At 33.7% G+C, this 26344-nt stretch overlaps 2 protein-coding genes across 7 annotated transcripts in view; one reads left to right on the top strand and one right to left on the bottom strand.

Moving 5' to 3' along the window:
- Nucleotides 1–26344, top strand: part of SNCA (synuclein alpha) — a 121126-nt gene that overhangs the window by 6608 nt on the left and 88174 nt on the right. For all 5 annotated transcript variants that reach the window (XM_033105808.1, XM_033105804.1, XM_033105803.1 and 2 more), the window contains 2 exons: nt 5475–5516; nt 11075–11217. In XM_033105808.1, the coding sequence (XP_032961699.1) occupies nt 5475–5516; nt 11075–11217 (185 nt within the window). The remainder of the gene's footprint in view (nt 1–5474; nt 5517–11074; nt 11218–26344) is intronic.
- The window catches only part of MMRN1 (multimerin 1), a 163954-nt gene that overhangs the window by 120072 nt on the left and 17538 nt on the right, over nt 1–26344 (bottom strand). The gene's annotated exons all lie outside the window — the stretch shown is intronic.

Below are 26344 nucleotides of genomic sequence, written 5' to 3'. Positions count from 1 at the left end.
AATATTGTATTGGTTATTCTGGGCCTTTTGCCTCGCCACATAAACTTTAGAATCTGTTTTATGTGTATCTATAAAATAACTTGGTGGGATTTTGATTGAGACTGCATTGAACTATAGATCAAATTGGGAAGAAATGACATCTTGACAATGTTGTCTTCCTATTCATGAACACAGAATATCTCTATATTTATTTAGTTCTTTGATTTTGTTCATCAGACCTTTGTAGTTTACCTTATATAGATTTGTATATATTCTGTTCAATTTATACCTAAGAATTTCATTTTTGGGATACTAATGTAAATGGCATTTTGTTTTTAAATTCAAATTCATCTTATTGATTGTTAATATATAGGAAAATAGTTGACTTTTATTTATAATCACTTACTAGTTTCAGGAGGGTTTGTTTTGTTTTGTTTTGTTTGTTGTTTTGTTTTGATTCTTTTGGATTTTCTACATAGACTATCATGTCATCTGCAAATAAAGACAGTTTTATTTCTTCTTTCCCAATCTGTATACTTTTTATTTCCTTTTCTTATACTATTGCATTAGCTTGGACTTCCAGTATGATGTTGAAAAGGAGTGATGAAAAGGGCATCCTTGCCTTGTTCCTGGTCTTAGTCGGAAAGCTTCTAGTTTCTCACCATGAAATACGATGTTAGCTGTAGGATTTTTGTAAATATTCTTTTAAGTTGATGGAATCCCCTTTATTTGTAGTTTACTGGAAGTTTTTATCATAAATTTTGTCAAATACTTTTTTTTTTTAATTTATTGGGGTGACAATTGTTATTAAAATTACATAGATTTCAGGTGTGCAATTCTATATCACATCATCTATAAATTACATTGTGTGTTCACCACCCAGAGTCAGTTCTCCTTCCATCACCATATATTTGATCCCCCTTACCCTCATCTCCCACCCCCAACCCCTTTACCCTCTGGTAACCGCTAAATTACGTTCCCCAGATTAATTTTCAAACCCCGTGGCCATCCTGTGGTCACCGACTGCCCTCCAATCCCTTCACCCGCCCCCCCCCCGCCCATCTAGCAAATACTTTTTCTGCATCTGTTGATAAGATCATGTGATTTGTCTTTTTTTAGCCTGTGGGTGTGATGGATTACTTTACTTTTTGAACACTGAACAAGACTTCCATATCTGGAATCAATCCCACTAGGTCATGGTATATAAAATTCTTCTTATGCATTTCTGGATTTAATTCAATATTTTGTTGAGGATTTTTGTAATACACACTTTTATATATAGGAGCCATGGCTATTTTAACAAACACACTCTACAACAGAATAATTACTTTGTCGACATATTTTCTTTTATCTTTTCATCCTTTATTACAAAACCTATTATCAATACTAGTTTGAAAGATTGGAAGTGACTAAAAACTATTTTCTAATTTCACTGTGGCTGAAGAAGTTTGCACACTGTTTTCATAAACATCATGTAAAAAGTAATGTTATTCATTTATAGTATCATACTTTTGGAAGCTATATTTTAACTAATTGAAGAACTATCATAAGAATCACTGTTATTTTTTATGATTTCTTTTCTCCTTTTGTGATATATGCAAATTTTCAATTAATATACTTCAATTTAATAGACAAAGGTTCTCAATCAAATGCCTCAGAAATTATATATTGCAAGTCAAATTCAAAAGCAGAAAAAAATTTGTTCTCTGTGTATAATGCCAAGTACTACAACAGTAAAGGCAAGAAAATGACCTTCAAAAGTCTTCTAATGACACTTTTCCCAATAAGCAATAGTAGTCCCGAGTGTGGATTAAAATCAAACTCTCAACTCATGATATGCTATTCTTAACCTGCACCAGAAAGTCAACAGAACATGCACAACGACAGCATGGTTGAGTTCTTGTAACTCCTAGGCATTACTGCTGACATTTTCCACTCACAGTTTTGTGAAGCCATGCGAGAAACGATGGGCTACACGTGAGCCACCTCAGCTCAAGAAAGCCATCAGTTCTGACGTTCCTTCGGCTTTTATATCTTTCTAGTCACATAGCCACTTGGCACCTATTTTGTAGCTACATGTTTTCAACTACAGATTATTCATCAATTAAAAGAAGCAACCTTATCAAGACTTTCATTTATCTTGATTCAGGATACAGTCTGTGATTTAGCCAATGGTCAAATTCTTAGGTACTACTGAGGCCGAGAGGAAAGACCGTAGTAGACCAGTTGTTAAACGGTTTTTTCTGCTAGTCATTTTTTTACCATATGGGTAGCAAGGGGTGGCTGGTGGGTAGTGATAAGAAATATTCTCTCAAGTACAGGCTGTTTTCACTGAACATAGTTCCAGGATACACGAATTTCAGTCACCACAGATAATTAAATAACACCAATCCCTAACAACACAGTTGAAATTTCTGTGACCACAACACATAAACTGCGAGTGATTGCAAAAAATATAAACGGCTCTTAGCTCCTAGGCCACAAATCACTGCATAAATAACAGAAACCCATTGTAATCCATGATCAATCACATTGCTTCTTTCAAAGTCTGTTGGTGATTGATAATTGCACATCTGTTAGTCAGTTCATGCAGAGAGCAAAACCTGTACTTGTGTTGCTGCCCTGTCTCCCAGTAAAAAATTCACACAATGTTTTATAAAAACGCATAATTGAAAAGGAAATTTGGCCCAAAAAGATGAAACTGCAGCAAAGAAATAAAGTGAAAAATGCTGGAAGTAAAATTTGTATCAAACATAAATTTATTTATAGAAGAAATAGTTGACTGGGAATGTTGATACTGCTACAGTTCAAGAGACTCCTAATGTGCAGCCAGAGAAACTTATTGAAGGTGAAGGTCTCAACATACATGGAAAAAGTGGTTGTGATGAATAAGGTGAAGATATCCCAGAGGAAGTGGTGCCACAAAAACACCTCCATTTCAAAGAAAAGTCAAAGACATGTCATGACATCAAAAGAACAAAGGATAACATTGTGGAAACTGCTCCACATTTACAAATTTTCTAAGGCTTAGAAAAGATGCTCTCTCCCTATAGGAAGTTATACGAGAACAAGAAGACAGGGGTGTTTAAAGTACTCAGTAAGTTTTTTACAAAGAAATAAAACACTTTAATTTTCATTGTTTTAAATTATAGGATACTAAGTACATATTCATTTTTCTAATGTTTTATTCCCCTGTATATTTATAAATGAATCAGAGAGTTAAGATAAAAAATATTAAAGGTCATGGAACAATTGTTTACCACTTAATTATTCTTCATTTTAATCATTGATTATTAATATTACTTTCCACAACTTCAACTCAGCTGGTGTACCGTCATTTTATAATCCTATGGGACTGTGCAAAATGAGCATTGCCTGCAAAGTACAAACACACATACCATATTTTATATATATATATATACACACACACACATATATATGTACACATATATATGTATGTAAATGTATGTATATGTATATGCATATATACATTCATATACATATGCATATATATATATATTACTATCCTGTATTTTTTAACATATTTAACGCTGTGCAATTTTCTTTATATGAACTTATAATTTGGTGATATTTTTCCTGTTTTAAACTGCAAATCCCTGTACAAATATATTTAAATAATGATAACAGTATCACTTACTAAATATTTACTATGCACCAGTTTTAAGACCTTTTTCTGTATAATTTCCTTTGAACTTTAAATTGACCGAATCATGTATATTTTATTATATAGCGAAATAAAGATTTAAATCTGGAAATTCTGAATCCAGAGCCCACATTCTTAACTATTTTACAAAACTATACATTATGTTTTATTTTAATTGACTTCTTTAAAGAAACTCAAATTGGAAGCTCTTAAATACATATAAATTATTTTATTAAATGTATTATCTTCCCTTGACTGTTTTGTGAAATGGAAATTGAAATTTGATATAGGCAAATTTCACTTAATGCCACATTTTTATATTTTCATAAATACAGTTTATGAACATTTTCAATGTGATCCTGTATATGTACTTAGAACATCTTATTGATCATCATATTATTTAAATCATAAATATGTACTTCTAAATTTTAAGTAAATTTGGAACTAGAAAATGCCTTAGACCATTGTTTCTCAAATTTAATCCATGAGTTACCTGAATTAGGTCATGAGGGTTATTAAAAATGTAAATACCTGTAGCTAATATTTACTGAATATTTGAGGTTTTGACTCAATAGTCAGCATTTTTAACTTCACTCCCACCCAATTAATTCTGCTGCACTTGCCAGGTGAAAAACCAGCTTCTTAGAAATTATTTAATTCATCTTATGTATTAATTTTACTGATAAGGAAACTGAGGTTCACACTTTTTGTTTTCAAATGTGTTTACAGTTATTTCTAGCATACTTAGTAAGGATTTGCAAAACTGAATTTTTAAACTTAAGATTGGTGACTATCTTAATATTTAAATACAGGTTTCAATCATTTCTTACTTTTTCTGTCCGCACTTCTTTATATTCTTCTATATATGATAGAACTGCATTATTTGACTTATAAGTTAGCTCTCAAATGAATTTCCAATCCATTGTTATTTTCTGCAAAAATATTTTATTAAAAAACTTGTATGAATTACACTGAAAAATCTAACATTAGAGAGCTTATGAAAAAATTTTTTAACAAACTTAGTTTTAATGACAGATGTTAATAAACTATTTGTATAAAAGTTGGTCAAGATTTCGAGAAAGATCCTATCTTGCCACTCCTTGAAACTAGCATTATAATACTTGAATGATAAAATACTTCATTCCTTCTAAAGGTTTGCCTGGCTTAGTGGAAAGACTATATACATATTTAAAGTCATGGAGATCTTAATTTGAATGTGCTTGTAGTCAGTTATTAACTGTGCGACTTTGGACGAATCATTTAACTTTTATTTGTAATTTCTTCATAAACAAAATGAACATAATACACCTATATGAAATGGGTGTTATGAAGATCAAATAAAATGAGATGTAAAATGCCTTTTACATAATAGGTGTTCAAAGAAATGTTGATTCCTTCTTTCTCTCCCCCTTCTAGTTGTTTTTCATGAGTTAAGTAATCTCTCTGTTGTACTGAACTTTAGTAAAACTTCTACATTCTGATCCAAAATCATCTTCCCACTCAGGCCCAATGTTATCTCACTTTTTTCTTCTTCTCTGTGTGTTGATCTGTGAAGTGGGACATCAGGGGATAAAAAATCAACATGTGTGCTAAAATCTTAATTGGCGAGAACCTCCTGTTAGCTTTGCTTCCTTCTATTCGTTATAGTGATTATCACATTTCCTTGGTTTAGGTTTTTTAGTTCTGAGGATATCTTTGCATACGGGCTTTGAAAGATTGAGATTCTTTTCTTTTTCTTTTTCTTTTTTTTTTGATTAGTTGTATTTAAAATTAGCTATCAGCAATATAGTCCAGATTGAAATTCATGTTTTGAATTTGTTTGTTTTTATAGGCTCCAAAACCAAGGAAGGAGTGGTTCATGGTGTGACAACAGGTAAGCTCCATCAGCTTATTATATCCAGAGATGATATTGAAAATAACTAATAATTGCATAGATCATTCAGAATGCAATTGTAATCAATCACTGTGTCCATAGAGGGGCATTCCAAAGGACCATCAACTTTGTAACCTTAATTCTTTATTAAATATTTTTAAATAAGTAAATATTTACTATAAATAAATAAAACACGATATAGTTAACTGTCAAGAATCATGACTCTGAATTTACCAGCTATGTGTAGTTTATAAAATAGTATAGTATTTTAGGTGAGTATTCTGACCAACTTAATATTCTGGCAAACTGCTAACATAAATAACATCAAGGATTGTGATTTTTCAAAGTAAAATCTCTTGTAATGTACAGTTAAATATTATGACACTAAACTATATTAATCATAACATTTACTTGATGATTCAGAAGACATTTTAGGAAACACTCTTGAGATGATCAGTAGATTATTTATTGCATTTATCTCTATTTGGCCTAATTTCAACAAGAATTTAAATAAATCTATAAGAAGATTACAAGAAAGAAACAGCAAAACTGATGAAAATTGCCATGGTTATGGTAAGGAGGAGGAGGAGGGTAGTCACAGAATAGGAAAAACAAAGGAGGACCAAAATTTGACTACATTAAGAGCCCATACCTGCTATAACTGAGTTTCATGGTGTATGTACTGCAACCTTCCAGAGAAATGTAATAAAACAAGAGATATAATCAGAAATGTAATTCATATGATCAGAAAGCAATAAACATAATAGTGCCTCACAAAAATAACATATTTCTATCACTGAATTGTGAAATAGAAATGGGCAAAAATCAGAGGAGAGTATTAACAGTACTATACAATACAACAGTATTGTGGCTGAGACTGTAATCTCTGGAGCCAGACCTCCTCTGTTCAAATTTCTGCTTACTTCTTACTAGCTGGGATTTTTCTAAAAGAAGTAAGTGAACTAACATATACAAAGCATCTAGAATACTGAAGGCAAATAATATGTATTATATAGATGTTGTTGTTACTTTATAGCGGACCTATCTTGAGCAGCATTTTTACAGCTAGTGGAGAAAAGAATTTCAATGACTATTTTATACATATTTTTCATGAAAAGTGAGGGTGTAAAATTAAATCAGAACCCGTTGAAACTGATTTTGCTAGAAGCTAAGTTAAAGTATGCAGCTTACATTTGCTCTGTTGCAATCCAGTATGGGATAAGACAAGTAAACTGCCTTTTAGGGAACCTTCCATAAATGTGATGTTATTAAGCATGATTTTAATAAGAATTAAATAGCAGACAGTTGGAGACTGTACTATTTGAAGAAGGCCTACCTAGATTAACAGTATTCTATTCTGATAGTTGAAGGAGAATCTCTGTTGGGAAAGTAGATAGGCATGTTACAAGGTTAAGAGCCTGGGTAAAAATCAAAGAATATAACTAACACTATCATCTAACGGAGACTATGGAGATGGGCTGCAAGGATAACTACTGACAAAGTTAGAATTTTTGAGCCTTCTGAATGATAGGCTTAAAGTTGGGTTTGGGAAGTATTTGTGTGTGTGTATATATGTATGTGTGTGTGTTTGTGTGTGTGTGTTTGTGTGTGTGTGTGTGTATGCACAGCAACTGAAGTTTGAACAATAAGGCAATATTTTCAAAACATTTTCTGAAGAACGGTAGCCCACCAGCTTATGTTTTCATGGTTCTATAATGTTGGGAAACTTTGCATATTGTGTCTTTCTATAGCATATTAAAGAAACTGAGATTTCCTACAGTAAATAATTTGCATAATTTAGTTTAAGCCAGGGTTTCTCAAACTTATTTGACCTTTTTTCAGTAGTTATTAGGGTTGAATTAAACTAGTGTTGCCCAGAACACTATGGAAAATGCTGCCAAAATGTTTACAGCCTTTGTACCAATCAAGCACCCTAGTACTAGTATAAATCAAAAATGTTGTCATAAACAGTCTGGCAAGAGAAATGTATTAGTATAAATTAGCTGCAATAGTACCATCCCTCTTCCATATCAAATAAATGAATTACTTAAAGTGTTGAGTAGGGTTATAAAATTCCAAATTCCAATTATGAGGATAACTAAGTTTAAGATAGTTACTCCAGTGGTTAAGGAGAGGGAGAACTGGTTACTCATCATTATACTTGGTCTAAAGTGGTTATTATAGGTATATAATAAGGGCTAAATAAATGTTATATTTAGTTATTAAAAGTATGGAAATGAGAAACAATTATATAGTATACATTATCAGCTCATGTTAAAAGAAAACTTCCCCAAGATTCATCCCATTAGCTATTTTTGCAGAAATATAGACTTTAGTAAACTTAGGTCAGGAGTTTTCTACTTGTAAAACCAAGGGAAATAAATTCTCCCAGTTAGATAATCTCAAAATAAAATCCAGAAAACTCTACCTTAAACCCTGGTTTTTGATTTCAGGACATTATTTCACTTGTGAACTTAATGTATAACACTTTAGAAAAATATGAGAGTATACTTAATCTGGACTTATTGAATGGCATGTCTTTGAAGGTGCTTTAAAAAATAAATTATGGTATCAGCTTATTCATTTTTTTCCCTCATAAATGTATGGTGTAAAGAGATTTCTCTTGGAGATTTACTGAAGGCTTTGATCATAGAAATTTATTACATGATAATGAACACGGTTAACTTTCAACAAGTTATCATTTAAATTTCCTTGCTAAATCATTTTATAATATTAATTTATTTTCCTCAAATCTTTAATTTGTATATCAATTCAAAACTAGACCTTCTTAATTTTATATATATTTTTAATGTCAAAGTTTAGATTTGCTATATCCTAAAAGTTAGTGACACATTTCTTTCTAGATTTTTATTGTTAAGTTAAAGTTAAATATAAATCTAATTATTGAAGTTAATATATAAATTACAGATATATACAAAATTCCTTTTAATGCATTCAAAATTATTTATTGAATACCTACTGTGAAATAATATAAAGAAAAATAAAATAGAATATGACTTTAATTTACTTAAAATACTCTTGTGGAAATAGACAGACATACTGGGAAATAGATAATTATGATACAATGTACAAAATTCAATAGTAGAGATATATCTAAAATTTCATGGGACCACAGGAGGAGAAACAAGGTTTTTAAAATGGAATCTGACATTAGTCGTAGGTTTTAACACCAGCTTAAATTTGCTGAGTAAACAGACAGGTAGCTGAGAGGGATAAAGGCTTCTGGCCAGATGGAGCTATATGAACCAAAATGGGAAAAACTGGTTCATTTGGAGGAAAACATAAGCGAGTTGAAATATACTATCGATTGGTTGGGAGGAAAGATTCTTTTTCATCCCGGTTATAAGGTCTTTTCCTTTAAGAAAAAAAAAACGTTTTATTAGATGCAAAATGTACTAATTTAAGTGTCTATTTTTCTTTTGTTTTTCACCCTTTTGTCTGGAAGGTCAATAAACAGAGAAACAGTGTAAAAGGCCTTAAAAGGGGAAGAAAGGAGCCAAGGTTAATGGATAAACCACTTGATGAATCAAGTCCTATAGAAATCGTTTAAAATGTTTCTATTATTGCTATCTGTACATTTTGTCATTTTGTAATGTAACTAATTTACTTATTTTTACAATGATAAAATCTAATGAAATTATAATAAAGTACAAAGCACAGTTTACTGTACAGGAGTACATGTACTCCTACCTTAAAATAGATTAAGTTTTATTCATATATAAAGAATTATCTAGATATTGTAAAAATAAATTTTTGTGGCTGGCAAAAAAAATTGTGAGTCTGTAAAAAGATCAAAATTTATTTTTGTCTTTGTGATTTTATAACAAAAATGTTCATTAGCAAACAAAATTTTCTACTCATGTTCATGGGATAAAATAAATGGCAGCTTGCACATAATTCACTATTTTTAAAGGATAAATATTCTTGAAATGTTTTAAAATATGAAATTCCCAGTGCGGCTTTTCACTGGCATTTAAATTGAATGTTGCCTTGTGAATAGCCATTACTCATTAGGAGGCAACAGCCATAGACTGGAAGTCGTAAAAGGCAACTCTCACACAATACGTGAGGTGCACTCTTCCTGGTTTTAGACTCTAGGGCCTCTTTAGCTTCCCGCACTGCCTAAGACCACGGCATAAGCCTATCCATTCTCACAGACCACTTTAGCTTGCATGGCCTACATAGTCTATTTGAAACCAAATTGCTTTGTCCGCATTGTTTAATCATTGGCCTCTCCCAACTGGTGACATGAAATCTATGTAATAATCATATGACTAGAACATAACATTTCACAGCTGACATAGCGTGATTCCTTGGGTTCCTCAGACATGATTTATCTAAAGAGGATGTATAGAAGCATAAGGCATAACAAGAAATTGTGTTTCTCTTTACTTAAGAGAGACCCTGAGGAAGAGTATCATTCAAAACCCCAAATTTCTGAAATGTGGGGAAAAAGCAGACAAAAAATTGGTTTTTGGAGCAAAAAGAAAAGAAGGCAATCATTGCATAGATAGAGATAAGAGATGCAAGCCCTAGGCTTTATCAGCACAAGTGTTACAAGGTTTAGATGAAGAGGGGTTGTTTCATTTCTGTATTGACCTTGAAATTATTAAAAGAGCAGATTCTCTTATCTTTTGCCACTCCTTCACAGAACTCCTCATTTAATAGAAATAAACATTTTTATTGGTGCTTCCTGTACTTGGTAATTGCATGGAGGTAATACAGAAAGATCAATTCAACAATTATATTGGCTAGTGTCTTGGAGAATTTTTGATATAAGATTAAGTTTCTCCTAAATCCAATGCCAAATTATTTATAATGTCTTTCTCAGTTTTTAACTTATTTCAAAAAATCTACTGGAGAACCATATTCTATTTTGTTTTATGAAAAGAAATTTTAAGTGTGTTCAACAAACCTCTTCATTTTCCTACTTTACTTAATGTCTGGCTCCTTTGTTTCCATTAAAATTATTGAAAACCAATCTTATTATTAAAAACTCTCCTGTCTCAACTACCCGAAGTTTTATGGAAGATCAAAGCTCCCTCATAACCATCCCTTACTCTGCTGTTTATATCTGATAGTGACATATATGAGCATGGATATGTCACGTGACTCAGAAGGTATGGTGAAAATGAACCTCTTTAGTGAGGTAAAAGAATTGACACTGAAATTGAAATAAACATTTCATGCTGAGTCTGATACAACTGTAACTGTACCTGCATGCATAGCTTTCTGCACTTTCCTTAACAAAATAGAAACCAAACCCAAATCACTCATGGATCTAAATTCATGATCATTAAACTTGAAGCAACTTTTAATAATTAAAACAAAATATTTTAACAAAGATTCAGTATTTGGCTGAACCACACTTATATAGAAAGCTCTGTAGCTTTTATTTATTCTGACTTTTCAGCTTTCTATGGTATGTGTATGTAAATAGAGATGTTTAGAACTTGACAGCTAGTGGAAATAAAATTATTTTAAGTTGCTGTCTTTCCATCATCCCTTAATCTGCTGTTGCTCTTGATTTATCCCAGTGGCTGAGAAAACCAAAGAGCAAGTGACAAATGTTGGAGAGGCAGTGGTGACAGGGGTGACAGCAGTTGCACAGAGGACAGTGGAGGGAGCAGGGAGCATTGCAGCCGCTACTGGCTTTGGCAGAAAGGACCAGCTGGGCAAGGTACGGTTGCATGCATTTTATGTTACACTTGCAAGCCTGAAAGATCACAGTGCATTTTCATGCAAGGCACTAGACAGAATTAAAATGCTTACTTGGGGAGGGCTGACTGACCCTCCCCTCATTAATACTTTATATGGGTATTCTTTTTTGAGGTGGTAACCCAGATAAATGCCATGAAAAATGTACAATAATCATGATTGTTTCATATTCTGGAAGAAAGTTAATGAAATGAATGTAACAAATGCCAAAGGAACAGTGACATTTCGGAAAGAATGGGTGCTTTCATGTTAGCTATGAATCTTGGAATTTCTCTTTGTTGGAATATAGCAAATCACATTGTACCCAATCTCCAAATTTTCAAAATTAAGATCTTTTACTTCATTTCTTTATGATGACATCACCTACTAAATGGCATATTTACTTATCATATAAGAGTTTATTACCAAATATATGTTTGTGGGAACTGAGAGACTTAAAATGCATAACAACCAGAAATCATGGTTTTGGGGTGATTCAAGAATTCTCAGAATGCAGATTCATTTCTCGATGCAAATGTGACTCTCGTATGATTATATAAAATATATTATGACTTTCATTTTAAACAGGAAATAATAAAAAATGAGGTGTTGACTAGATGAAATTTTATAAATTTCATGACCGTAGCAGCAGAATGATTTTTGCTTTTTCCCTGCCACAATGGTCTCATTGCTATTCCTTGAAAGTAATTGAGCATACCTTTGCCCTGGCTCCTCCCTCTGTCTGAAAAGTTCTTCCCCAAGGTCCTATATACTTGGCTTACTCCCTCATCTCCTCGGGTCTTTGTTAAATGATACCTTCTCAATGAGGCCTACCCTGACCTGGTTAAAAATAGAACCATACTCCTCACCTCTTGTATTCCTAATCTCTTTATCTGTATTTTTTTTCCTTTTTTGCCAAAGCATTTATCACCTTTAAAAGTAAAAAATCACTTACTTATTTTTTATGTATGTTGTTTATTTCTCCCTTTCTACAATATACGTGCCATGAGGGTAGAACATATTTACTTTGTTCACAGATATTTCACATGTCTAGAACAGTGCCTGACACAGTAGACAATTAAGGAATATTTATTAAATGAAGGAGGAAAGGAAGGAAAGAGATAAGTAAATAACCAGAGTGATCTTTAATCTGTGTCTTTAATAATTATACAGATCGTATAGTAAAGGTGGCTATTCAACCATCCAAAAATTATAATGAAAATGATTTTGGACTAGATATACTGAAAACGATAAGAAAGTAGCTTTATTTGCTGGCAAACTGTGCCAGGCTGCCTCCATTCTGTTTAATCCTATCTAGCAGGCCTACCATGATGGATTGTGAAAACATAGATAATGAAAAAACAGGACCAAAAACTCGTGACATATTTAGATTTCATGGAATTACATTGTCTGGGGCTCATTAAGGAAAATGCTCATTATGGAAAATCGAGACTGGGCTTTTAGTGAAGCTAACACTTGAGTGTATGGTTGATGATGGTGGTACTCCTTAGTGCAGACTCTGCTTTTCAAATAATCTTATTACTTGTGCCAATAATTATACTGATTCCTATTTTCTATCTGAAATGTAGTTACATTTTTAACCTTGTTGCATTGCAAAAGCTAGGAGAAATTTCAAATATTAGTACAAAGATAATTAACCTGTTTTGTGTCCCAGACCCTTTTGCCAATCTAATAGAAGCGATAGACTCTCTTCCCATTAAAAATGTGCACTCACATACACACACCAGAAGGCGTAGCAGGATCGCGGAAACCCATTGACAGACAGGGCCCATGATGTAGACCAATTCCCGGACTGTACAGATTAGGAAAGGGAAATCTACAGAGGGGAAGTAAGCAGTCCAAGGTAACATTGCCACTTCTAACAGACTAGATACCAGTAATGCTTTTCCGTCCATTAAAACATACCTTCCTTTGGGGTTTTTATAAACTAAATTGTGGACCACCAGATTTAACTGGAAAAATTCTTTGCTTTAAAATATTAAGAAAGCAGGAAAATATGTACCACACTCCCCTCCCATCCTATTTAAAACATGTAACGTAAATTGCAAATAAGGCATGAAAGTGCTTTCTTTCTTACAAAATTTGGCTTGTTTTTTTTTATCCTTCTAAAACACTGCTATTTATTTTAATTTTTAAAGCAGAAATCTAAGCGATGTGACAAAATTAACCATTTGAAGATATTTCTCCTATGGGTACTTATAGGTGCTTACAAATTTCTAATATGAAAATAAAGCCATAAAACCTAGAAATGGCAACATAGCTATAGAAAAAAAACATTGAACTGGGAGTTAAAATGGCTGATTTCCATCCCTGCTCTGTCACTATGAGGCTGGATGACCTTTTGCAGATCTCCTAAGACTCTTTCTCATATAATGAGGAAACTATACTAGAAAATTGTGTTAAAGCCCAATTTAGCAATAAAATTCTGAGTTTCTATAACTTAAGGAAGACACCAATAAACTTCTTTCACTGTGGCCACATCTATGGGATGCCAAAAACATCTAGGGAGTTCAAATACAATCGTTGAATTTGTTCATTAGAAAATTTGAAATAATTTTATCATTCAAACTGATCAAAGTCATTCTTGTGACTTGAAATAAGCAATTTATTATTGTTTTAACCATTTGTTAATGACCCCATTGAGAAACCCATTCTTCCTTCAAGAAATAATGATTTTACTAACCATGTGCCAGAAAGTTTGCTAGATATTAAGGGTAAAATAATGAGAAAACCATGCACTGGTTTTCTCTTCATTTAGCTTATAGTGTAGTAATAAAGATCAATAATAATCATCACACAATAAGTGTGTGATTATTAACTGTGATAAGGCTATGGTGTACGTAATGCCAACAGTTATCAAAAAGATGGCTTAACCCAGCTAGTGTGGGAGAAGGGTAAGGGAGGGCATCACAACGGTTTCCCTGAGGAATTAACATTGGAGCTGATAGCTTTAAAAAAAAAATAAATTAATAAACAAGCAGAAGTTGAAAGCAAAGCATTCCAGACAAAAGCAAAAACAGGCTCAAACCTCATGTGGTATGGGGCACCATGTGGAAATCAAAGAGGAATGTGGCTGGCACCAGAGGAAACAAGGAGGAAGAGGCTGGAGAGGTATGCTGGGACCACGTCATAGTTGGCCGTGTTAAAAATGTTGGTCTTCATTCTGTGAATAAAGGAATCTATTCACACCTTTTATGCAAGGATGTCAGGTTATAGGTTTGCATGCTAAAAAAAATGTCTCTGCCTGACTGGGAGGAAACAGATTGAAGGGAGGTCAGGGTGGTTACCAGGGAACAGTTAGTGGGTTGTGATGGAAAGAGGAGATGATGGCATATACCAAGGTATTGGTGGGAAGAGGAAAGAAATGGATTAAAGACTCTGTGGGAGGTAATATCAACAAAATTTGTTCATGCATTTCACGGGGTTTGGGAGAAGAGGGATGTGACAAGCAGGGATGTAACACCTAGTAAGGTGTTAACTTGTCGAGTGGATAAAAGTCTGTGCTAGTCTCTTGGTAGTTGGTGCTTCTCTTGAAGACCAGGAACACTGCAGAGGAGTGGCTGTGAGAGGGTTCAGACCTCATGACTTTTAAGGATATTTAGCCCATCACTCTCTGATTGAGGGGATAAAGTTTTCTTCCTTCCTTCCTTCTTTCCTTCCATCCTTCTATCATTCTTTTCCTTCTTTCTTCCATTTTGTGTTTCCTTCTTTTGGTTTTTAAAACAAGAGCTCTAGTAGCTCATTTTTATTTTTCTCTTTTTATTTGCTAAATCTATCCCTTTGGGACATGCTAGGTTTGTTGTACTCTGTCTCCTTTTGATGTTAACGTAGAGATATGGCAGATACCTAAGTATTTTGTGACTTTGATCATATGAATGAAGCCACCTTTAATAATAATTTCTAATTATTGGAGATTAAAGGACAAATAAGATATCTTGCATTTTAAGAATTTGTTATTCAAATATTATTAGATCTATTTAATACTTCCAAATAGTAAATGCATCTTCTGATCTACATTTTTATCTGTGTGCACACAAGCAGTTATCAGCCACCCAATTCATTTCCTGAAGCTCATTCATTTGATTGGCATAGTAGACACAGATCACAAATGTGTTGACAGAAGTATTCAAGTCTTAAATTCAAATAACCAGCGATAAAATTTGTTTCCCACTTCTACAGGGAACAAATGAATTCTTGTACCAAGAATATTACATAAAGAAAGTTAATTTGAATAAAAGTTGCTCTGTGGTGCCACTATGTTTACAATATACAGCTAGTCACTAGAACATTTGCTCAATCTCAATCCCTCAACAGTGTTTTTGCGTGTGGCTCAGCACAAACACTTGCTGAACAAATGAGTGTTTCTCTCATGCTATCTGGAATGCCCTAGCAGAGTTGAATCCTCACTGTCCCTGAAGTTTATATTTTTATAATTTTCTGGGTTTACAGATAGTGAAAGTCTTGAGTAAACTACAAAGCCACTACCTGACATAGTATGGCAGTCAGTTTAATTATCACATCCCATTTAGGCACTGACCAATTTACACAGAGGTTGCTAGTTTTCATGCAAGAATTAAGCTTGAAATACTTATTGCCTCAGATACTTGAAATATTCAGGTTTATGTTTTTTTTCTTTAGAATCAGAGAAACATTCCTAAAAGTGCCATTTTGAAAAAATTAGATCAGATTATAAAGAATGTTTACTCTCCCCAGCACAGAAAATGTTGATTTCAAATGGATAGATGCGGGCATACTATGTAATCCCACCATAATTCACAAGAGGGTAGCCAACCAAGTGTGTGCTAGATGAATAAAACAAAGCAGGGAAAGTAAAATGTCATGTTTGACATTATGATCTATAACATTTAAGAATCCTTCTACTTACTTCCTTTGACTTACCAGAGCCATCATGTTTAGCTTAACACAAATTTATTTTTAAACACTTGAGTGTTACGGACCTTCTGATTAAATGATTACAGATGATGGATATTGCCATCACCTAACTCATTTTATGTTGATTTCACAAATAAGTCAAAGGTCACAGACAAACTTTCAGATTTCTTTGAAGAAGCATACACAGGTCATAGGCGTAATCTTATTATTTATAAGAAGGTAATAATAACAGCTATCAAGATTAGTAACATATTTTAATTTATAGTAAACTTTCTCCTTAAATGTTTAATCACATTTTTGTCCCAAATGGTTAGAAGTTTGATTCTTGCCTTTGTGCTTGACCTTAGAAGACAACCAACACCTAAACTAAAATCTTTGTGGCACAATGAATTGCCTGATTTGTATTTGTGGTGAGAGAGACATATATTATTAATAGCATTGTAATCTTAGATTAAAGCACAATGCAATAATTAAAGAAAAAAACCTAACTGACCTAATTGATTTGTTTCAAAATATATATAATCAGTAACATTTTGCCATGTGGTATGTAAAAATCAATATTTTACACTCATATGAGAGTCTACTAATGCTGCATACACTGTCTCTGCTTAGAAATACATCCATTATGATGGGCTTTCTTTGTATCTGATAATATTTCACTGGGCTCGAGATGGATGAATCACTATTCCTAATGACCCTTAATCTTATAAGGTTGTAAATAGGAAAGCACACTATAATTATATTTAAAGAGGTAAGGAACATAGGCTTATGGTTATGTTATTATTAAAATTCAATAGCATTCAGTCATTTAATGGGTGCTTTGTATGTGCTGGACAGTCAGCTGGGCACTGTGGGGAGTAGACAGAAGTGAATCACACGGATGGCTCCTGTCTGTGTATTGCTCTGAAGAAATGTACAGTCCAGGGAGGACGACTGACACATTTACTCCTGGGGAAGAGGAACATCTCTAGTCTTTGAGAACATGTATGCATTTATAACAAGTATATATCCATCACTGGAAAAAAAAATGTTTTTTGTTAGAAAGTGACAGAGACCTATTTTTCAATATAGATTATACTTTAAATTTTGTTTTTGTCAATGTACTGTTAAATTACCTCATACATGGAGAGATAACAGCCACGATATCTTAGCTGTTTAGACATAGAAAACTACAAATGCTTCCACCAGAGTCGTAGGACCAATGGTTAATAATCTGTAAGCATTACAACCACACAATATTTGCATATACATGGCTGCAAATCCAATTTCAGTCTTCAAAGAACTGATGGTGATAATAGTTTTGTTTGTTAGAGGAATGCAGCAAGAGTGTGATAGAACGGCTTCAAGGCACACCAACAAACAGCTTTAAATCTTATTTGTGCAATTGGATTATTACTTCATATATGCTTAATTGTGGATTAAAATTCTGCTGAATGCAATGTGGGAACAATTTTATGAACCCGTCTTCATTGTGCACATAGTAACATCTATTGTTAACGTTCCTTTACATGTAAAGATGACATATTTTTGATAGTGTTTTATTAATCAGATACTATAATATGTAGGATAATTTCAAACTTAGGTGTTTTTTTTAACTTCTATTAGTATCTGAGTCATATTTTCACCTTGTAATTCAATGGAAAATGTGGAAAACTAGCATCAATGTGTTTAGGTGATAGGCATAAAGGGACTAAGATGTGTTTATATATATTATGATATACAAGAGTCTTATTCCAAATTTCAATGATAATCAACTTGCTTGTCCCTAAAAAGAAAGAAATACCTTGATTTCCCCCCTTTAAATATAAGCTTTTAGTTTTCTAACTTTTAGGAAAACATTTGATGGTATGTTTGTTTTACCAAGAGAAAATAGAAAAAGAGAGCTTATGGTACTCAAATATTCGAAATACACAAAAATCGAGGACAAAATATGTTTACTTGAATTCAAGTAAGTAGAAAAAAGGTAAATGAGATGCCAGTTGTGTTTTGCATGCAATTACATAATTATGGGAACTAGAGTTGAATGATACAGCTCAACAACCTAACTGTTCTACAGTAGGAGGGTAAAATGAGTAGTTTGTCAACTCATATATGCGGTAATTCTTTTATAATGAACTTTATTAAAAGTTTACCAAACATTTGAATACTTAAGTTTCATTTTAAATACCTCTCTACCAGGTAATTCTGGAATCGCTAACAAATGTTTATGAACATTCCAAAAAGTAGTATTTAATTTTTATTAAGGCTATACTGTATGTTAATACAAAGAACATTGAGCCAGGAATTATGTTTGTTGAACAAGTAATTAAATGAATGAGTGAAAAAAATGAAGCCAAGAGTATATATTTTATCTTCCTGATTAGAGGTGGTAACTGTCTCACATTTCTTTTGTGTTCTTCATACTAACACAGTATGATAACTCTATTTGGAATTTAATTCATAAGATTGAATTCAATTGTGACTTTATGGATTGTGAAGGATAATATGAATTTTTAATTTAAGGAAATCAAACAGATTTTAGCTATCTATGTTACAAGGGAATGGTATAAGTGAAAATCCATAATAGCAAATAATCTTCTATATATATCATATATATATATATATGATTGATATATATATGTATATACACTTTATTTGATGTTGGGAATTCTCAAAAAAAAAGTAAAATTAATCTTTCAATATACACTATAATATTTAATGCCACACATGTTTTCTGAGTATGTCTATATAGCTTTACCTGAGACTCCAATTTTTCCTCAGAGGATCGTATATTATTTTCTATCTCTAGGAAAACTGGACAGAAGGTATGTCACTGATTATGAGGATTACTATAATTGCCATGCAAAGCATATAATGACATTTAAAAATGCTCTATCTTTAATTTCTAATACTATAATATATGTAAAGTAGGCACCTTTAAAAATTAATCTCTGCCAAATACTAACTTCTCATAGTAACAATCCTTCTTCCACGGTATTCTTCCTGCAAAGGGAAACTAACATTTATGATTTTGAAACAAAGGCAGTTAGTTCATACGTGTTCTGACTAATGCTGCTCTATGTGGTTTGATCCACAATGATAGCCAGCTGGCGTTTGTCTTCATATTGGGTCCCTTGTTTACCTGCACCATTTGATTTGGTCATATGCAGAGGGTGCCAAAAAAATGTATACACATTTTAAGAAAGGAAAACTGTACTAAGATTGTAATACTCAATATATACCGATAACAAAAGATGAATACAAGTCACATTTGACTTCTGCAAATACAAGAGGTGCTCAAAGTGGTTACCATCAGCGTCCAGATACTTCTGATTATGTCGAACTACTGCTTGAGCAACGTTGACCAAAGTGTCCACTTGTATATGATTTTTTGGCAACCCCGGTATAGGGAAAGCATTGCTTAGCATAGAGGTCATGAATTTCAAGTCAGGGAACATGGAGTTGGTCTGGTCACTCTCCCTGTGCGGGATGATATCATTTCACCTCTCTGAGCATGGATTTTTCTCATCTGTAAAATAAAAGTGTTGAATTAAACGAGTCTGAAATGCTTTCAGTCTGTTTAATAGCTTGAATGTTAGGTCAATATGTTCAATTACACATTGCCAGACCTCTAGCAACTCATTTAATCTTTCTAAATGAAAGCTGCTCGTCTGTAACTGGCCAGCCACTGCACAAAGTGTGAATGAGATGAAATAATGTGGGCAAAAGATAAACAATCAACAATAATGCATTATACAGTTCACACATTTTTCTAAGACAAGCCTGCATTTTCTCTTAGAGTTCTGTTAAATGATTGTAGAAGGTTTTTTTCCAGATTTGTTGATAGTTTGATGATAGTCAGTAAGTAAATTGTGTAACACAAAGAGGGAAAAGCTATTCCCTGAACGTTCCGCTTTATTTAATTAAATAAAATGGAGTCACACTACTATTTGTCCTGAGATTTTTCTGAAAGTAATGTGATTCCATTGACTATTACACACATGTTGTAATTAGGAAGAAATGGTTTTGGGAAACACTGGAATCACAAAGTTAAAAAGGTTTTCTTTGAAACTGAAGAAAATTTCAAAGCAGTAATACCTTATGTTAGGGGTACAGGTACTGTCTTTCCTAATGCCTTTTTGATGCCAAACCCAGGGAGAACAGTTCTGGGTGTTCAATGAAACAGGATTGAGATGCTCTGGGCTAAGTGACACTGTCCCACTCACACTTTTCCGCCTTTTCTAAATAATGGCTGATTTTTAGGTCCTGAATTAGAGATATTTAGAGAGATTATTAGGACTCAGCATCTCATATCTGGATACTATTCTTCTATTGCTATTTTTTCTTTCTTTTCTTTCTTTTTTTATATTTTTTTGCTATGAATTTTTAAATTCTTTTTTTATTATTTTATTATTTTTTTAATTAAAGTTTATTGGGGTGACAATGGTTAGTAAAGTTACATAGGTTTCAGGTGTGCAATTCTGTAATACATCACCTATATATCACATTGTGAGTTCACCACTTAGAGTCAAAAAGAAATTGAAGACATATAGCTGTTTTCTGTAAGATCCCTTGGGACAAGGCAGAAGAAATGACCTCCTTCATTCACATGAGGCTTTTGTGCCAAATCCTGATGCCCCGACCTAAACGGGGCAGGTCTAAGTAGTTTGGAATTGTGAAAATTGACTGAGGCATCTTCTTGGCTCCTTTATCATATGCCCAAAGACAGGAATGCCCATTAATGAGAAGGAGGTCAGAAAGTTTCTCCTCAAGCTAATTTGCGGTACTAGAACTTTCTAGAATGTGAACAGTTCCAGAGAAGGAACAACCCCAAGTTCATCTGAATTTGACACTTTCATGATAAGCACCAAGGCCTAGTTTAAGACCTTGTATTTAATCTTATTTTAGTTATTTCTAGTGTAACAGACTCATTATATTAATATTCAATCAAATTCAAGATTTATTGGTTGCCAGAGCTTAATAGATACTCAAAGGTCCCTCTCCCCAAGTTCATTTGAAAGTGAAAGTAGTATGCCTGCAAAGGGTAAAGGAGGAGGGATAAGAATAGGACTGTCTATGTTCTTGGTGGGGTCTGCTTTTCATCCTACACAACTGCTAATATCCTGGGGGTGACTCTCTGATGTGGTATATTATATGGTCTACATGTGCTTGGCTGGTACCCTCGCAACCTCAGAGGTCTAGGACAACCACACTTTCTTGTCACTCATTGCCTCTATCCTCCACATTTCTTTTGGCCAGCCCCTGACTACTCTTCTTTCCAAGGCCTGACCTGGGCCCATAGGAAACCTAGCAATCTCTATCACACCAGCCTCAACTCTGAGGAATCAGGGTGTGTGGGGGGAAAGAAAGCTTAAATTCTCCTACTAGGTATGCCAGCCCCCGTGCCTGTTTGGTTGTTTTTTCACACTCTAACGGTACTGGGAAAGATCAGCAGGTCCTGCTCTTCAGACAGCATCACACCAAGGAATGAGACATGAATCCATACTGCTCACAGACATCTCCAAACCTTATGAGTTAACATTTGCCTCCACAGAGGAAATGTTCCACCAATAACTCCCTTTAAATTTCTTTCCCTGAAAACTTCTTCTCCTTCCTTCTTATTTTACTGGTGGACAAATAATGAAAGGGTCTGGCACTTAGACTTTAAGAATTCAGTTTTGTTGTCTCCGCTGTGAGCTTATTTCGTAGCAATCCTTGCACCTTCTACTTAGATGTGGGATTGGGAAGGGACCAGCTATCACTCAGGGTCATAATGCCCTCAGTTGGTGTTTCACATTTCCAGCAACTTTATATTACAGATGTCCATTCAATCACCAATAATATGGTTGGACAATAAATTGATGCACATCATTCAGGAGGACATAGTGAAAATCTATATTAAGAGCATTGAAATTATGCATACTCTTTGAGGCAACAATTTCACTTCTAAGAATTTAAATGATCTTATGAATATCCTTTAAATATAAGGATATTCATCTCAGCATTGATTATATTAGAAAACTGGATGGGAAAATGGTAGAAATTTGACAATAGGGACTGTGTTAAATGCACTATGGTTGACCCATGTGGTGGTCAGTAGCCATTAAAAGGCTGAGCAACCATTAAAGTGTTGGCATTGAAGAATAATTAATGGAGTGGAAGGATGCTCTCGCTGCACTATGTGAAAGAACAGATTATAAAACAGTATGAATAGTTTGTATAGTAAAACCTATTTTTGTTTTTAAAAATTCTGTGCACAGTATATGTATGTATAAAAAGCCGAAGTAAATGTATCATGAGGCTCTCAGTTCTCCTTAATAAAGCTCTGTTTGCATTTCTAACTGGATAATTCTTTGCTTTGGGGAACTGTCTCTTTCACTGTAGGATGTTTCCAAGCCCCAGGTCTTACTTGTTAAATGCCAGTAATGCTTACCAGGCATTGTAGCAACCACAAAAACAAACAAACAAACAAAAACTTCATTTTCCTTGAGGAACCACTGCAACCAAGTGACTACTTCTGGGTCATGGATAGCAGTCATTTTATGGTCTCCCTTTGCTTATTTATATTTCCTCAGTTTCCTTTAATAACTATGTATTAGATTCCTAACAAAACCATAATAAATGATATTTATATTTCACACTGTTCAACATTTATATGATTAAGCATCCTGCTGCTTTAACCACAATTAGAAACTAAAGTTGCGAATTTTCCTTCTTAGTGTTCCAGTTCCCACTTACATTTATTTGACTGATTCAAAAAAATTATCTTAGCTTCACTGATACTAAGATACTGGTATAGTATAGTTATAGTTTATTACAGGTATAGTTATAGTATTTGCTGTCCATCCATTCATCTAACTATTTATTGATTCATTCACATGGGCCATATCTGCTAAAGTCATGCTATATGTAAAATACTGTGCAGGCATCATCAGAATTATAGTGACATATAGGACCAATTTCTTATGCTCTAGACATTGACATCTGGCTGTTAATCATAATGGGTATATGTAGGAGTCTGTCAGTCTATGAATATTATGGACCTTGTTTGAAGAGTTCTTCTCCAAACCCCTTCTCTTCCCTTCAAGTTTGAAGTAAGGCCATCTCTGAGTAAAGTATCATAGCACTCATAGTCTCTTATTATTTCTCCAAAAAATGTGGTTACAATTCACTTCTTGATTCCAATTACCAAACCAAATTAAAATATCATTTCAGCAATTCTCTGTTTTGCAATACCGTGTACCACATCCAAATTTTAAGAGAAATTTTAACAAAATTTTTCAGGAGTAATGGGTTGTACTGCCCAAATGAATTGAATACTTAATTTGCTCTCTTAATTTTGGCAAGTATGTCTGATCATTCAGGGACTCACAATTTGATTTTGCAAAGTGTTACAAACCTTTTGGGCTCTGAGAAGTATGTCATCCTCGTATATTCATGTACCCTCAAAAATTTGCCTTTCTCATTGTAATATCCTTTATCTACAGCATGCCAATACCCCTAAGCTCCCAAATAACCTTTCAATGCTTTTTGTTAACGTATCTGATAAATGTATATGAAGTTATAAAAGTACACTTTTTTGGTAAACTTTTTAACTATAGTAATTTTAATTCTACTGGAGTTAGATAACCCCATTCACAGCATATGGTTTATTTTGCATATGAACAAAGACTTTGTACCAGTACTGGGGTGGCCTTTATATTCTTTAAGGTTTCCCTATAACCTCTGAATATCATCTCATAAACAGATACTACTTTTTGTTATCTGTAACTAACAAGTCTGATCATATCAAATGCTTAGGGTCACATTTTTAAATAAGTTGTATTTTTGGACCCAAGACCTCGGTGTATTGAAGCATAACAAGGATTGAACCATTGATGTATGTATTTGGAAGTAGAATAAAGTTGCAAATAGAAAGCAGTTTTTCAGATTTAAAGAATATAGTCAACAATGTATAAAAAAACTGAAGGCTTTAGGGGGAAAAATTCCCCAGAGTAACTATTAGAAAAAAAGTGTATTACTTATATCCCACAAATATTTGTGCTTTTATCCTTTATCAGGAGACTGAAATGTCATCCCTCTTTCATGTATTCCTCTTTTGTATTAGAAACTAACAGGTACCTTTATAAAAAGACACTACAAGAGACTGACTTCAGTGGAGAGAGGTACTGGCTTATGTTATGGCTGGTGGTTTAGTGTAAAATGGAATTTATGGTAGCATTTTCTCCGAAATATGTTTGACCGTCTCAGAGTTTGAGCATTTTATAAATGCGTCTACACAGATCTTAATCTTAGAATCCATGAAATGGCCTTTGGCAGTACTTCCTTTAATATAGTACACTGGAAATTTGGATGTTATTATCCAGATTAGTTCTAGAAAATTTGCCACTGGCTGTACACTATCTGTAGCAGCAAACCCCAAGTCCTAATCCTGTTATTTAAGTCCCTGTTTATCCAGGCTTCCTTTCTTTTCAACCATATGTCTCACAATTACTCAGCAAAACTCTTTAGTCCAGGCAGACAAGTGTCTTCAAAAATACCTCCCAGTGACTTAATACAATGTGCAATTTCTAACTTTGCCTTACTTTTGGGAAGGTTTTTATGCCTCCTGTCTGAATTTCATTCAGGCTGAAAAGTCCGGCTCAAGTCTCCAGAACTCCAAAAAGCTTTTCATAACTGTTCAAATACATAGCAATTTCACTTTACTGAGCTCTTATAGCATTTGCAGATATACCACATATATTGGGTTGCTCAGGCCAAAGCCATGAAAGTATCCTTGATTCCTTTCCTTTCACACCTCCATCCAAAACCTTGAGCTGACCGTTTACCTGTATTTCAAAATAGAGCCCCGATCTTCTCACGTCTTTCTTCACTGCTACCACCCTAGACCAGGCTTTCATTTCTCACCAGGCCTTCTTTCCTGGCCACCTAACTAATCTCCCTGCTCCCACTCATACATTCTAGTTAATCTATTCCCAGCCAGTCAGAGTAATTCTTTTAAGACAAAAACCGAACCATTCTGCCCCTGCTCTCAATCATCCAATGGCATCCTATCACACAAACAATGAAACACAAATCCTTTTTTTGGTTTAAAGGCCCTACATTAACTGGAGCTCATTAAGTTCTTATTTCCCATGTCTTTTCTTTTTGTTCACTGCCCTCCAGCTATGCTGGCCTCCCTGCTATTCGTCAGAGCTGCCAAGCACATTTCCAATACTCAATAAGTTCATGTAAAATGAGTTTTATTCATTTAGTTGTAGACTGTTTCCTTCTTCTGGAGGCAACGATAAACAGCATAGCCTTCTTGAAAAAACTGACTGCCCAGAATTTATTATCTAAATTTTGAAGGACAAACTACGTGGAATGTACTATAAAATGACAACGATATCATTCTCTACTTCAGATTGCCATGTGTATAGTAGCAATTTAATATATTATAGAACATCAACCCATTATAATGAAATTACTTGTATCTTTCATACACCAAAGTTCTTGCTTTTCCACATTTATAACAATCTAATTGATTTTACATGTTTACATGAAATTAGCGTTTTCCTTAAGAACAAAGCAATCGTTTCACTCATGAGAAAAATGTTGTGGATTTAAAAACTGCTTACCATTATACATTATTCATATTCCATTAAATATTTTCTTAGTAAATCACACAAATGAGATTGATTGCTGCACAGATGGGCAGAACCACATGCATCCAATACTAGGCAGTTGGTGAGAATATGTATGATTCCAGAAAGAAGATTAGGAATGTGGAGGCAGGAAGTCTCTGATTGCTCTTGAAAAAGATGATCCTTTGCTCCTGACTCTCCACTATGTGTTTTCCTTTGAAAGTAATTATTCCCAAAATGACTTTCCATGTTTTATATCCAAACACATACTCAGTGTTTCCTTATGTAATAAAATGAAAAGTTTAGGCAGATTGAAAAATAAATTTCTCCCTCCCTCTGCCTTTTATGCACGGATGACAGCTGTGAAATGTATGTTTCCTCTGCAAGGGATGTGACAGCGTTCAGTTGCAAGATGAGAGGGAGAAAAAGGCTGCACACTGAGGCACAGTGTGCCATTTGTCACTGTTGTGGCTCATCAGCCATGTGGACCTCTGAAAGGCAATGGATGAGACACCAGGATTTGTTGTTTCTTCTAATACTTCAGCAATAAAGATTCCATTAGAAGCAGAGAAAAACTTAAAAAACTAGTTAGCT

The sequence above is a fragment of the Rhinolophus ferrumequinum genome, chromosome 5 (assembly GCF_004115265.2).
Source record: "Rhinolophus ferrumequinum isolate MPI-CBG mRhiFer1 chromosome 5, mRhiFer1_v1.p, whole genome shotgun sequence".
Classification (NCBI taxonomy): Eukaryota; Metazoa; Chordata; class Mammalia; order Chiroptera; family Rhinolophidae; genus Rhinolophus; species Rhinolophus ferrumequinum.
The sequence above is the reverse complement of the archived record's forward strand: the minus strand, read 5'-3'. Positions and strand labels throughout refer to the sequence as shown.